The 13,837-nt window shown below is 44.0% G+C and overlaps 1 protein-coding gene across 1 annotated transcript in view; it reads right to left on the bottom strand.

The window, feature by feature from the left end:
- Window positions 1–13,837, bottom strand: part of LOC145343023 (uncharacterized) — an 83,832-nt gene that overhangs the window by 63,445 nt on the left and 6,550 nt on the right. Inside the window, exons 2-3 of the mRNA XM_080188763.1 lie at window positions 10,049–10,191; window positions 7,230–7,512 (exon numbers count right to left, since the gene is read on the bottom strand). Coding sequence (XP_080044889.1) covers window positions 7,230–7,512; window positions 10,049–10,191 — 426 coding nt within the window. The remainder of the gene's footprint in view (window positions 1–7,229; window positions 7,513–10,048; window positions 10,192–13,837) is intronic.

Raw genomic sequence — 13,837 nt, forward strand, 5'->3', positions numbered from 1 at the left:
AACATAAGCCTCCTTGATTCTAGTAAATAAACTTTAAACTTTTATTTGATTTTAGTCAGCTTTCAGTGTGCTTCAGTGTCACATTTTGTTTTTCAACATTCTTGTCAAGTATGCTTGGCCATTTTATTACTTTAAAATCACTATATAAATACAAGCTGGTGTGCAATAACTAAGGTCACAGTTAGATGGTACAATTAATCATTCTTCAGATTTGTAACCTTTGACGAAACGTCGAGGAACTTTTCTGTGGGGGGTATGTTGCGTGTGAGCGGTGGTTGGCACTTCTAAGACCATAAGACTTAGCAGAATTTGGCCACTTGGCCCATTAAGTCTGGTCCGCCTTTCAATCATGGCTGATATTTTTCTCATCCCCATTCTCCTGTTTTTTCCCCATAACCCTTGATCCCCTTATCAATCAAGAACCTATCTATCTCTGTCTTCAAAGACACTCAATGACCTGGCCTCCACAGCCTTCTGCGGAAAGAGTTCCACAGATTCACCACTCTCCGACTGAAGAAATTCATCTCTGTTTTAAAGGATCGTCCCTTCAGCCTGGGTCTAGTTTTTCCAACTAATGAAAACATCCTCTCCACATCCACTCTATCCAGGCCTTGCAGTATCCTGTAAGTTTCAATAAGATCCCGCCATCATCCTTTTAAACGTCGAGTACAGACCTAGACTCCTCAACTGTTCCTCATACGACAAGCTCTTCATTCCAAGGATCATTCTTGTGAACCTCCTCTGGACCCTTTCCAAGGCCAGCATATCCTCCCCTAGATGGGAGGCCCAAAACTGCTCACAATACTCCAAATGGGGTCTGACCAGAGCCTTATACAGCCTCATAAGTACAGCCCTGCTGTTGTATTCTAGCTCTCTCGACATGAATGCTAACATTGCATGTGCCTTCCTAACTGCCACCTGAATCTGCATGTTAACCTCAAGAGAATCTTGAACAAGGATTCCCAAGTTCCTTTGTGTTTCTGATTTCCTAAGCATTTTCCCATTTAGAAAATAGTCTATGCCTCCATTCCTCCTTCCAAAGTGCATTACCTCACACTTTTCCACATTGTATTCATCTGCCACTTCTTTGCCCACTCTCCTAACCTGTCCAAGTCCTTCTGCAGCTCCCTGCTTCCTCAATACTACCTGCCCCTCTACATATCTTTGTATCATAGAAATCATAGAAACATGACATAGAAATCACAGAAAGAGGCTACTCGGCTCATGAAGTCTGCACCGACCACAATCCCAGACAGGCTCTATAACCACCAGCCCCCCACCCCCACCAACCCCACCAACACCCCCAACATACCACCACCCCCACCACGCCCCCACCACTCCCGCCACCATCACCACCCAGCCCCCCACCACCACCCAGCCCCCCCCCTACCACCACCACCACCCAGCCCCCCCTACCACCACCACCACCCAGCCCCCCCTACCACCACCACCACCCAGCCCCCCCTACCACCATCACCACTCAGCCCCCCCCCCCACCACCACCACCACCCAGCACCCCCCACCACCACCACCCAGCCCCTGCCACCACCACCACCCAGCCCCCCCTACCACCACCACCACCCAGCCCCCCCTACCACCACCACCACCCAGCCCCCCCTACCACCACCACCACCCAGCCCCCCCTACCACCACCACCCAGCACCCCACCACCACCCAGCCCCCCCCCACCACCACCACCACCCAGCACCCCACCACCACCACCCCCCCCCACCCCACCACCACCCCCCCACCCCACCACCCCCCCCCCCCCCCCACCACCACCACCACCATCCAGCCCCCCACCATCCACCCCTACCCCGGCCACCACCGCTATCCAGCACCCCGGCCACCACCGCTATCCAGCACCCCGGCCACCACCGCTATCCAGCACCCCGGCCACCACCGCTATCCAGCACCCCGGCCACCACCGCTATCCAGCACCCCGGCCACCACCGCTATCCAGCCCCCCGGCCACCACCGCTATCCAGCCCCCCACCACTATCCACCCCTCCACCTACCCGCACCACTATCCACCCCTCCACCTACCCGCACCACTATCCACCCCTCCACCTACCCGCACCACTATCCACCCCTCCACCTACCCGCACCACTATCCACCCCTCCACCTACCCGCACCACTATCCACCCCTCCACCTACCCGCACCACTATCCACCCCTCCACCTACCCGCACCACTATCCACCCCTCCACCTACCCGCACCACTATCCACCCCTCCACCTACCCGCACCACTATCCACCCCTCCACCTACCCGCACCACTATCCACCCCTCCACCTACCCGCACCACTATCCACCCCTCCACCTACCCGCACCACTATCCACCCCTCCACCTACCCGCACCACTATCCACCCCTCCACCTACCCGCACCACTATCCACCCCTCCACCTACCCGCACCACTATCCACCCCTCCACCTACCCGCACCACTATCCACCCCTCCACCTACCCGCACCACTATCCACCCCTCCACCTACCCGCACCACTATCCACCCCTCCACCTACCCCCACCACTACCCACCCCTCCACCACCACCACCACCACCACCACCACCATCCACCCCTCCATCACCACCACCACCACCACCACCATCATCCACCCCACCCTGCCATCCCTATATATTTTACCCACTATTCCCTCTAACTTACGCTTCTCAGGACATTAAGGGGCAATTTAGCATGGCCAATCAACCTAACCCGCACATTTTTGGACTGCGGGAGGGAACCAGAGCACCCAGAGGAAACCCACGCAGACACGAGGAGAATGCGCAAACTCCTCACAGACAGTGACCCGAGCCGGGAATCAAACCCAGGTCCCTGGAGCTGTGAAGCAGCAATGCTTGCCAATGTGCTACCGTGCTGCTCATCTGCAAACTAAGCAGCAATGTCTTCAGTTCCTTCCTGCAAATCGTTAATGTCTATTGCGAAATATATTGTTACATCTAAGCACAGCCCAGTCCCTTTTCAACGTCCACACATGTACAATAATAGCAGAGGTCATGTATGATGATGATTAGGAACCCCCTCACAACACTGACCCTTCGTTAAGGGGAAGTCGTGTTTGACAAATTTATTGGAATTCTATGAGGATGTGACTAGTGCGGTAGACAAGAGGGGAACTGGTGGGTGTTTCTCGATTTTCAAAAGGCGTTTGATAAGGTGCCACACAAAAGGTTGCTTCAGAAGGTTAGGGGGCATGGAGTTGGTGGTAAGGTGTTAGCGTGGATAGAGGATTGGTTGTCTAATAGGAGGCAGAGAGTTGGTATCAATGGGTGCTATTCTGATTGGCGGTTGGTAACTAGTGGAGTGCCGCAGGGATCAGTGCTGGGGCCTCAGCTATTTACCATTTATATAGATGATCTGGAGGAGGGGGCTGAGTGGAGGGTGTCGAAATTTGCTGATGACACAAAGATGAGTGGAAAAGCAAATTGTGCAGAGGGTGTGGAAAGTCTGCAGAGGGATCTAGATAGGCTGAGCGAGTGGGCGATGACCTGGCAGATGGAGTACAATGTTAGCAAGTGTGAGGTTATCCACTTTGGCAGGAATTATTATAGCGAGGGGGACAGAATATAAAAGCAGGGAGGTCTTGCTGCAACTGTACAGGGCACTGGTGCAGCTGCAGCTGGAGTAGTGTGTGCAGTTTTGGTCGCCGCACTTGCGCAAGGATATTTTGGCCTTGGAGGGAGTGCAGAGGAGGTTCACTAGGCTGATACCAGAGATGAGGGGGTTTGACTATGAAGAGAGACTAAATAGACTGGGTCTGTACTCGTTGGAGTTTAGAAGGATGAGGGGGGATCTTATAGAGACGTATAAGATAATGAAAGGGATGGATAGGGTAGAGAGATTCTTCCCGCTCAGAAAGGACAACAGGACTAGAGGGCACAGCCTCAAGATAAAGGGGAGTGGGCAGTTTAGAATGGAGTTGGGGAGGAACTTCTTCACTCAAAGGGTGGTGAATCTCTGGAATTCTCTGCCCGTTGAAGTGGTGGAGACTACCTCGCTAAATATATTTAAGACATGGTAGATAGGTTTTTGGTAGGCAAGGGAATTAAGGGTTATGGGGAGAAAGCGGGAAAGTGGAACTGATCCACTTCAGATCAGCCATGATCTTACTGAATGGCGGGGCAGGCTCAAAGGGCTAGATGACCTACTCCTGCACCTACTTCTTATGTTCTTATGTTTTGACCTATGTTCCCCTCCTAACCAAAGAGTCGGGAGTCGAAGTCAAAGTCAACTTAAGTCGCTCCAAATGAGATCAGCCAGCTCAGCACAACCTTAGAAAGGTTTTTCAAACACATAGGAACATTAGCATATATGAATTAGATGCTGCAGAAGGCTCATTGAGCTTGTCCCATCATTCACTAAGATCATAGCTGATCTACTTGCAACTTCAATCTCACATTACTGCCTATTTCTGACTTTTAACCCCCTTGTTAATCAAGAACCTATCTGGCTCTTCCCTAAAAATATTCAAGATGCTGCTTCCGCTGCATTTTGAGGAAGGATTCCCGAGACTCACAATCCTTACCGAAAAAAATTCTTCTCATCTGTCTTAAATAAACAACCCCTTGTGTTTAAACAAAGACTCCTCGTTCTAGATTCTCCAATAAGACAAAACATCCACTCCACGTCCACCCTCTCAATACCCCTCAGGATTTTAAAGATTTCAATCAAGTCGCCCCCTACTTGTCCAAACTCTAGTAATTACAAACCTAACCTCTTCAACTTTTCCTTGTAAGACAACCCATGCATTCCTTGTATTAGTCTAGTAAACCTTCTCTGAACTGCTTCCAACACATTAACTTATTTGATGGTCAGAGGGTTAGATAAGGTGGACAGTGAGAGCCTTTTTCCTCTGATGGTGATGGCTAACACGAGGGGACATAGCTTTACATTGAGGGGGGTAATTATAGGACGGATGTCAGAGGTAGGTTCTTTACTCAGAGGTTAGTAAGGGCGTGGAATGCCCTGCCTGCAGCAGTTGTGGACTCGCCAACTTTAAGGGCGTTCAAATGGTCGGTGGATAGGCATATGGATAACACTGGAATAGTTTAGGTTACAGGGTCATTGGATTCGTTCCACTGGTCGGCGCAACATCAAGGGCCGAAGGGCCTGTACTGCGCTGTAATGTCCTATGTTATTTCCTTAAATAGAGAGATCAGATGTGGTCTCACCAATGACCTTTGTAATTAAAGCATAACCTCCCTACTTTTGTAATCAATTTCCCTCACAATAAACTATAACATTCCATTAGCTTTTCTAGTTGATTGCTGTGTCTGTATACCAGTCTTTTGTGATTCATGCATTAGAACACCCAGATCTCTCTGCAACTCAGAGCTCTGCAATCTCTATTTAGATAATAAGGCTTATTTTTTATTTGTCCTGCCATAAAGGATAGTTTCACAATTGTCCACATTATACCTATTTGCCAGATTTTTGCCCAGTCACCCAACCTACATCCTTTTGTAGCCTCCTTACACCCTTTTCACAATTTATTTTCTTACTTATCTTTGTGTCATCAGAAAATTTAGCAACAACCTTCAATTCCTTCATCCAAATCATTTACATAACTTGTAAAAGGCTGAGGCCCCACCACTGGTCCCTGTGGTGCATCACTTGTCACATCTTGCCAACTAGAAAAAACTCACCTCTGTCAACTCTTTTAGTTAACTCTGTTAGCTAGCCAACCTTTAATCTATGTCATCGTTACCCCTGCACCACGAGCTTTTATTTTACCCAATAACCTTTGATACAGCACCTTATCAAATAACTTCTGAAAATTTAAGTAACAGATACATCCATCCGTTCCCCTTCATCCACAACAATGTGACCCCTTCAGATGACAAACTGGTTAAACATGATTTTCCTTTCACAAAACTATGTTGACTTTTCACAAGTGCCCTGCTATAATATCTTAAATAATAGCTTCTAACATTTCCCGTGAGGTCATGTTGCAGCTGTACAAAACTCTGGTGTGACCACACTTGGAGTATTGTGTACAGATCTGGTTGCCACATTATAGGAAGGATGTGGAAGCATTGGAAAGGGTGCAGAGGAGATTTACCAGGATGTGGCCTGACATGGTGGGAAGGCCTTGAGGCTGTTTCTGATAGAGAGAAGGTTAAGAGCTGACTTAATAGAGGCATATAAGATGATCAGAGGATTAGATAGGGTGGACAGTGAGAGCCTTTTACCTTGGATGGAGATGGCTAGCATGAGGGGACATAGCTTTAAATTGAGGATTGATAGATATAGGACAGATGTCAGAGGTAGGTTCTTTACTCAGAGAGTAGTATGGGCTTGGAATGCCCTGCCTGCAACAGTAGTGGACTTGCCAATGTTAAGGGCATTGAAATGGTCTTTGGATAAACATTTGGATAGTATTGCAATAGTGTAGGTTAGATGGGCTTTAGATTGTTTCTCAGGTCGGCGCAACATCGAGGGCCGAAGGGCCTGCACTGCGCTGTAATGTTCTATGTTCTATGACAGATGGTAGGCTAATGTTAGTTTCCTGCTTTCTATCTCCCTCTGTGTTTGAATAAAGGATTTACATTTACTACCTTCCAATCTAATGGAACCTTTTCCAAATGTAGAGAATTTTAGAAAATGAAAACCAATGCATCAACTATTTCATTAGCCTCTTCTTTAAAGGCTATAAGATGAAATCCATCCAAACCGTTTGCTCATTGCCACCTCTCTAGTGATTGCAATTTTCCAGATGCTCCCTCCCTCCAATATCCTGATTTACAGCATTTTCTGGGATGTTAGTTGTTCTCTACAGTGAAGACACATGCAAAATACATGTTTAATCCAACTGCCACAGTCTTACTTTCCATTACTAATAACCCAGACACACTTTCTATGTGACCAATGTTCACTTTATTTTTTATTTAAATATCTATAGAAACTCTTGCTGTCCACCTTTATATTACCAGCTAACATTTTCTCATACTCTAGTGTTTTCTCCTTATTAATTTTTTTGTAATTCTTTGATGTTCTTTATATTCTTTCCAATCTTCAGACCTGCTACAATTTGCACAAATATATGATTTGTTCTTTAAATTTAATAGTGTCTTTAACATCTTGGATTTTTTCCCTTGGAAATATACATATGTATCCTAAATTGATTACTATGTAGCACAGTGTAATCTTTCATACAGATACAGGAAAAAGGTCTTGCTGTCCAAATGCATCAGCGTACCAAATGACATACCTTTGATGCGTTGTTCGAAAATGATTTATCCTTTGTGAAGTCCTGTTGGCCAGGCTGTTTTTTCTTGTTACCTCTGCTACCATACTTGTGCTTTGAAAAGCAAATGTCATCACAGTGTAAAGGTGTTTGTGTGTATGGATTCAAAGAAGAATCAGATGATTGTTTATGTGCATAACACAAGGAATAATCCGCAGGGAGGTGAGATGGCATATCTGGACAGGATGGGTGCAACTCTGTAAAATTCTGAGACAGATTATTGCTGCCATTCTCTGGTGCGTGCAGCCTAAAAAGGATAACAAAGAAAATGTAGATTATTGATATTGTTGTGAACCAGCTGCAAGAAAAGTCACTCTTCTCTACCATCAAAGAGTACATTTCATCCATCAGTGAATCAGTTTTTTCCAAACATCCCTGCATAATCATATCCTGTGAAGTGTCAGCCAGCATAGTTTTCAAAAGTCTTACCTAGTAGCCTTTTGCTTTTACATTTTGTCATGTACAACTCAGGGGAATTGATAATTTTTTTTTTAAAATCTAATTTCATCCACACTTTTGTACTTGAAATATACTGAATGAATGCCATCTGGTACCCTAGTCATATGGTTTTCATGTGAGTGAGAATGGGTGGCGGTGGGGGGAGTTGTTGTGTGTGCTGAGGGCAGCAGAAGAACGCACAACATTTCAAATACTTGTACCAGTGTGAGCAGAGCTCTCTCTGGCTATGATGATGTGCAGTGTGTTGCTTTTTTCTGCTGATGTTACTGTTAGAAGGTAGGCTAGCAGAATCCTGAAATCTATTAATATTTGCAGGGTGTTCCCCACATAAATAAGACTGACCATCACTGTTCCTTAAAATCAATCTCTGATCAAACTTTTGAACTTCCAGCCTGGTATACTTATGTGGCTCACTATCAAATTTTGCTATATAATGCTCCTATGAAGCATCTTGGGAAATTTTACTACATTAAAGGTGCTATACAAATACCAATTGATGTCTCTGTCTCAGTGTCAGTTCCTCTACATGTACATTATACCACTGAAAAAAGGGAAATGGTCAATTCCATCTGCTACTGTAAAATTTGCAGGTGTCTCAGTGTCAGTTCTAGGACATGTGCACAACAGTATCATTCTTTATTTGTGCCTCTCTTATTATCAGTCTCCCTGAAATAAGCTTTTCCATTTTCTAAGTAACAGTGACTACACTTGAAAGTGCTTTGTTGGCTGTAAAGTGCTTGATACTCCTAAAATGCTTTATAAATACTCTTCCCTAAGTTGTGAGGACATCAAGAGTCAGTTTATGATTTGGACTCAAACGTAGACCAGACTACACTCCCTGAAGAGCAAAATTGTTTAACCATGACATACAAATTGAAAGTTTTCATCAGTCTTATGTCCACTTTGTTCAAATTTTTTGAGTTAATTCGTTGCTATATTCTTTAAGACCCGCAACGATCCCTCCTGCAAAAGAAAATCCGCTGGTTAGAAAATCAGGGGAAAGCTTTCTCTCCTGAAACTCATGCTTCCTGTTTGTTCATTTTTGATCACTGTCCCTCTTTCTGGACCTTTGCCCATCTGTTTCTGTGTCCTTCCCTGTCATTAGAACATTACAAGCCAAGAAATAAGGGAAGTGACCCATTAAGTCTCTTTAGCCTGCCTTGTTGTACCACTTCCAACGTAAGTACATCCTTCCTTGTGTGTGAAGAGCAAAACTGTACATATTATTCTGGAACTAAACAAACAGAAAATGCTGCAAATATTCAGCAGGTCTGGCAGCAGCTGTGGAGAGAGAAACAAAGTTAATATTTCAGATTATGATCTTTCAGAACACAGAATTTTAGTTATGGTCTCACCACAGCCTTGTACAATTGAAACAAGACTTCCTTACTCTTGTACTCCAAACCCCTTGCAGTAAAGGACATTATTTGCATCAGCTTATTTGCATCTGTGTGCTATTTATATACAAAGTCACCCAAATCCCCCAATATTTAACAGCTTCACACCATGGGCAGAAAGATGAAATTTAATGTAGAGAACTGGGAGGTGATACATTTTAATAGAACAAAATAGAAAATATATCTTAAAAATGTTCAGAAGACGACGCACAATTTGTTGAAGGTGGCAGGGCAGGTTGCAAAAGTGATTAAAAAACATATAGGATCCTGATTTTATACATGAAGGTTTAGAATATAAAGGCAAGGTACCCCAACTGGATGTCTGTTTTTACTTCTGGGCATCTCACTTCAGGAAGCATGTGAAGGCTTTAAAGGGGCACACAAAAGGTTTACAACAATGACTCCAAGTTTGAAGGATTTCAGTTACATTGATAGATTGGAAAAAATTGAGTTGTTCTCTTTAGAGAAGAAAAGGTTGAAAGTATTTGATAGAGGTGTCTAAAATCATGAGGGATCTAAACAGACAAGATACATAGAAACTGTTCCAATTGTCATGAGGGCTGAGAGCCAGAGAACACCAACTTAAGATTGGCAAAAGAACCAATGGTATATGACAATAAAATGTTTTTCCACAGTGTGGTTAGGAATCTGCCATATGGTGCCTGAAAGGGTGATGAAGGCAGATTCAATCATGACTTCCCAAAAGGAAATTGGATAAATACCAGCCTAAAGGTGAAACACTTGGTGAGCTATGGGGAAAGGGACCTGCTGAGTTGCTCTTGAAAAAGCCCAAATAAACAAGAGAACCAAATAGCCTTCCTTCTGTACTGTAACATTCGGTAACACTGGAAATGTCAATCCAGGTTGCTATATCCTTTCTCAGCTGTTGCAATACAAACAAACACAGAACTGTGAATTAATATTTACCTGTCCACATAAGGATCTTGAACAAAAGGATAGCAAGTTGTTAAATATCTCGGCAATATTGCAGGTGACGATTCATACCATTTGGCTCCAAGTGCTTGCTGTTTTGGCACAAATGGTTCGACATCAGCTGATAATCTGGTCCCCTGTGAAAGATTGGATTATATTTTGTACTACATTTTAATAATAAAAAACATCCAGTATGTGAAATAGAATGAATCATGTTAAGCTGTGTAGTTTAGCTCCCAACTTCTTAAGCCTTTCGACCAACCAAATGTCTCAATTTGTCTAGATGGGTACAGCTCTAAAAACACTCAAAGAGCTCACCACCCACTATAAACACTGCCACATTATGGCTAAGGTGTGCCACCTACAACAGCTTAGACAGCACTTCCAAATACACAACTTCTATCACCTAGAAGGACAAAGGCAACAAGCACATAGGAATACAGATACTTCCAAATTCTCCTCCAAGTCACACACCATCATAACTTCATTGTCACTAAACAGAACCTTGAAACTTCCTGCCTATTAACAGCACATGAGTAGCAACAAATCAAGAAGGAGACTCAGCACCACTTTCTCAAAGCTAAGTGCAGGCTTAGCAATCAATGCTGACCTTGCCAGCAATATCAAAGCCCACAAATTAATAAAAAGTTACCAAAGACAAAATTTACTTATTTAGCACTGTTCAATGCCAACTCGCACTCACCTCTCAGTCAGAAGGTTGTGGGTACAAGTCCTCTCCGAATGCATGGGAACACCACCATGTACAAATCCCTCTCCAGCTACACTGCGTCCTGATTTAGGACTATATTGCCATTCCTTCACTGTAGCTGGGTCAAATTGCTGGGACTCCCTCCCTAACAGCAGTATGGGCTTCCCATGTGGCCTGCTGCAGTTCAAGGGGGTAGCTCACCACCACTTCCTCAAAAAGCAATTATAGACAGACAATAAATGCTGTCCGAGCCAGCGACACCTACTTCCCATGGAAGTATACGGACGATTTCTTTGTGACATTTTCATTTTCTCTGTTATACACAAATTTCTTGACCAATGGTGTCCACAGTACCTGCTGCCAGACCTTTATTACTGTTGCCGATTCTGGCTTTTACAGTGGCTAGAATATATTCACTTTATGTATTAACAAAAAAAAAATACAAGGAACCATCACCTTGCAGCTTTTTCAGAAAAGATGCCCTAAAGTAAATCATGAAATATCAGTAAAATGATTTTAAGACATCTGCAAAAATTTCAACTGTGAACTGCAAGACACAGTAAGAACTCTCACAACACCAGGTTAAAATTCAACAGGTTTATTTGGTAGCACAAACCACTAGAAGGAGCAGTGCTCCGAAAGCATCAGTTAAGCGGGAGTTCTGTTCACAAACAGGGCTCCAAAAGCTAGTGGCTTATGCTACCAAATAAATCTATTAGACTTTAACCCGAAGTTGTGACACTTCTTACTGTTTTTACCCCAGTCCAACGCTGGCATCTTCACATCATAACTGCAAGACATGCAGCTCTGAACTCTGACAAAGGTTAGCACTCAACAACAAATTGTGATTAAAACATTAAAAGGATGTTTCTTCATTCTGCAAGTCATGTTTAGTCTTTGACTGTCCTTGGGAAAGGCCAAATATTCTGGTGCCAGTATGGAAAGCGATAACAATACAACAGATCTGTGTAATTTTTTAATAACAAGGTCAAAATTTGCATCAGCTCATCCCATTTTATAAACATGGGAAAAAATTGGTAAGCACCTTTTACAAAGACTTTAACTAACATCTGTAAGCTAGTTGGATTGAAGGACTGGTTTGAATCTGGTATAAAGACAGCTGAGAAAACAAGGTGATGCCAAATCCTACAGAAAAACATCCGAATAAACTGACAAGTTCAAACTCTTCAGTTTGCCTTGCACCTAAATAACCCAAGTTATTTTCATTGTATTCCAGATCAAGCCAAAGTATATTTCACAAGCACCAATTAAATTTATAGCGCAGAAACAAGCCATTCAGTGAAACTGGTCTAAGCTGGCACAAAAGCTCCCTCTTCATCTAACCCATGTTCCTTTTTCTCTCATGTGCCAATTAAGATTTCATTCAGTTGGGATGTTTTGTTGATGTTGTACAAGACATTGGTAAGGCCACACTTGGAATATTGTGTACAGTTCTGGTCACCCTATTTTGGAAGAATATTATTAAATTAGAAAGAGTGCAGAAAAGATTTACTTGGATGCCAAGGGACTTGACGGTTTGAGTTATAAAGGAGAGGTTGGATAGACTGGGACTTCTTTCCTTTGGAGTGTAGAAGGCTGAGGGATGATCTTATGGAGGTCTATAGAATAATGAAGGGCATAGATCAGCTAGATGGTCAATATCTTTTCCCAAAAGGGGGTCTAAAACTAGAGGGCACAGGTTTAAGGTGAGAGGGGAGACATACAAAAGGTCCAGAGGGGCAATTTTTCACACAGAGGATGGTGATTAGCTGGAACAAGCTGCCAGAGGTAGCAGTAAAGACGAATACTATTTTGTCTTTTAAAAAAGCATTTAGAGAGTTACATGAATAAGATGGGTATAGAGGAATATGGGCCAAATGCGGGTAATTGAGACTGGCTTTAGGTTTAAAATAAAAACAGCAACATGGACAAGTTGGGCCAAAGGGCCTGTTTCCATGCTATAAACCTCTATGGCTCTATTTAAAATCGCTGCCTCTCAAAAAGTGTGATCCATGGACCATTGATGATCTGCAAGGGTCCTTCCGATGGTCCAAATGCTAGTAACTGTCACAATGTCATGGCTAAGGCCATGCAAGAGAATAAATTAGAACCTGCATTCCCGCAGTTCTAGAATCATTCTTGGAGATCTTCCTTGTACCTTCTCTAGCTCTCAAGGTCCATTTTTAATTTGGAGATGACGGGCAGGATTCTCCAGCCCCGCTCACCTCAAAACCTGAGAATGTCGTGCTTGCCTCAAAACTGGAGAATCCCGCCCGATGTCAACAGACTTATTCATGGTCTGCCCCCCTCCGCCAGCTACAATTCCTTGGCGGGCAGAACAGGAGAATTCCAGCTGATGTCTGAAAGAACTGCAGAAAGTCAATTAAGTGCACCAAAATAGAAAAGGGCTTTGGTTTACAATTGAGCACATAAAGAAGTTTCACAACACCAGGTTAAAGTCCAACAGGTTTATTTGGTAGCATGAGCTTTTAGAGCACTGCTGCTCCAACGGACGAGTGGAGAATTGGGTTCACAAACATGCATATGTAGACACAGACTCAATAACAAGGTAATGGTTGGAATACAACACTTACCAAGTAATCAAGTCTTTACAGCTGCAGACAATGCAAGTGGAGATAGTGAATTAAGCATAGGTTAAAGAAGTGTGAATTGTCTCAAGCCAGGGCAGTTAGTAAGATTTCACTAGCTCAGGCCAAATGGTTACAGATAGCGTGACATAAATGCAAGATCCTGGTTCACGTCATGTGTGCGGAACTTGGCTATCAATTTCTACTTGGTGCAGAACGCTTACCTGAAAATTGGAGGCTGAATGCCCTTCACTGCTGAAGTGTTCCCCCACAGGAAAGGAACATGCCTGCCTAGTAACTGTCGCTGGTAAGTGTTCTCCAAGGCTTCTTCAAGACACACGACGACACAGAATCGCTGAGCAGAAACTGATAGCCAAGCTCCGCACTCAAGGATGGCCTCAACCAAGATTTTGGGTTCATATCACACTTGCCTGTAACCCATTTGGCCTGAGTTTGCGAAATCTTACTAACTGCCCTGGCCTGAGA

The sequence above is a fragment of the Carcharhinus amblyrhynchos genome, chromosome 5 (assembly GCF_965287045.1).
Source record: "Carcharhinus amblyrhynchos chromosome 5, sCarAmb.v2.hapA, whole genome shotgun sequence".
NCBI classification, from domain to species: Eukaryota; Metazoa; Chordata; class Chondrichthyes; order Carcharhiniformes; family Carcharhinidae; genus Carcharhinus; species Carcharhinus amblyrhynchos.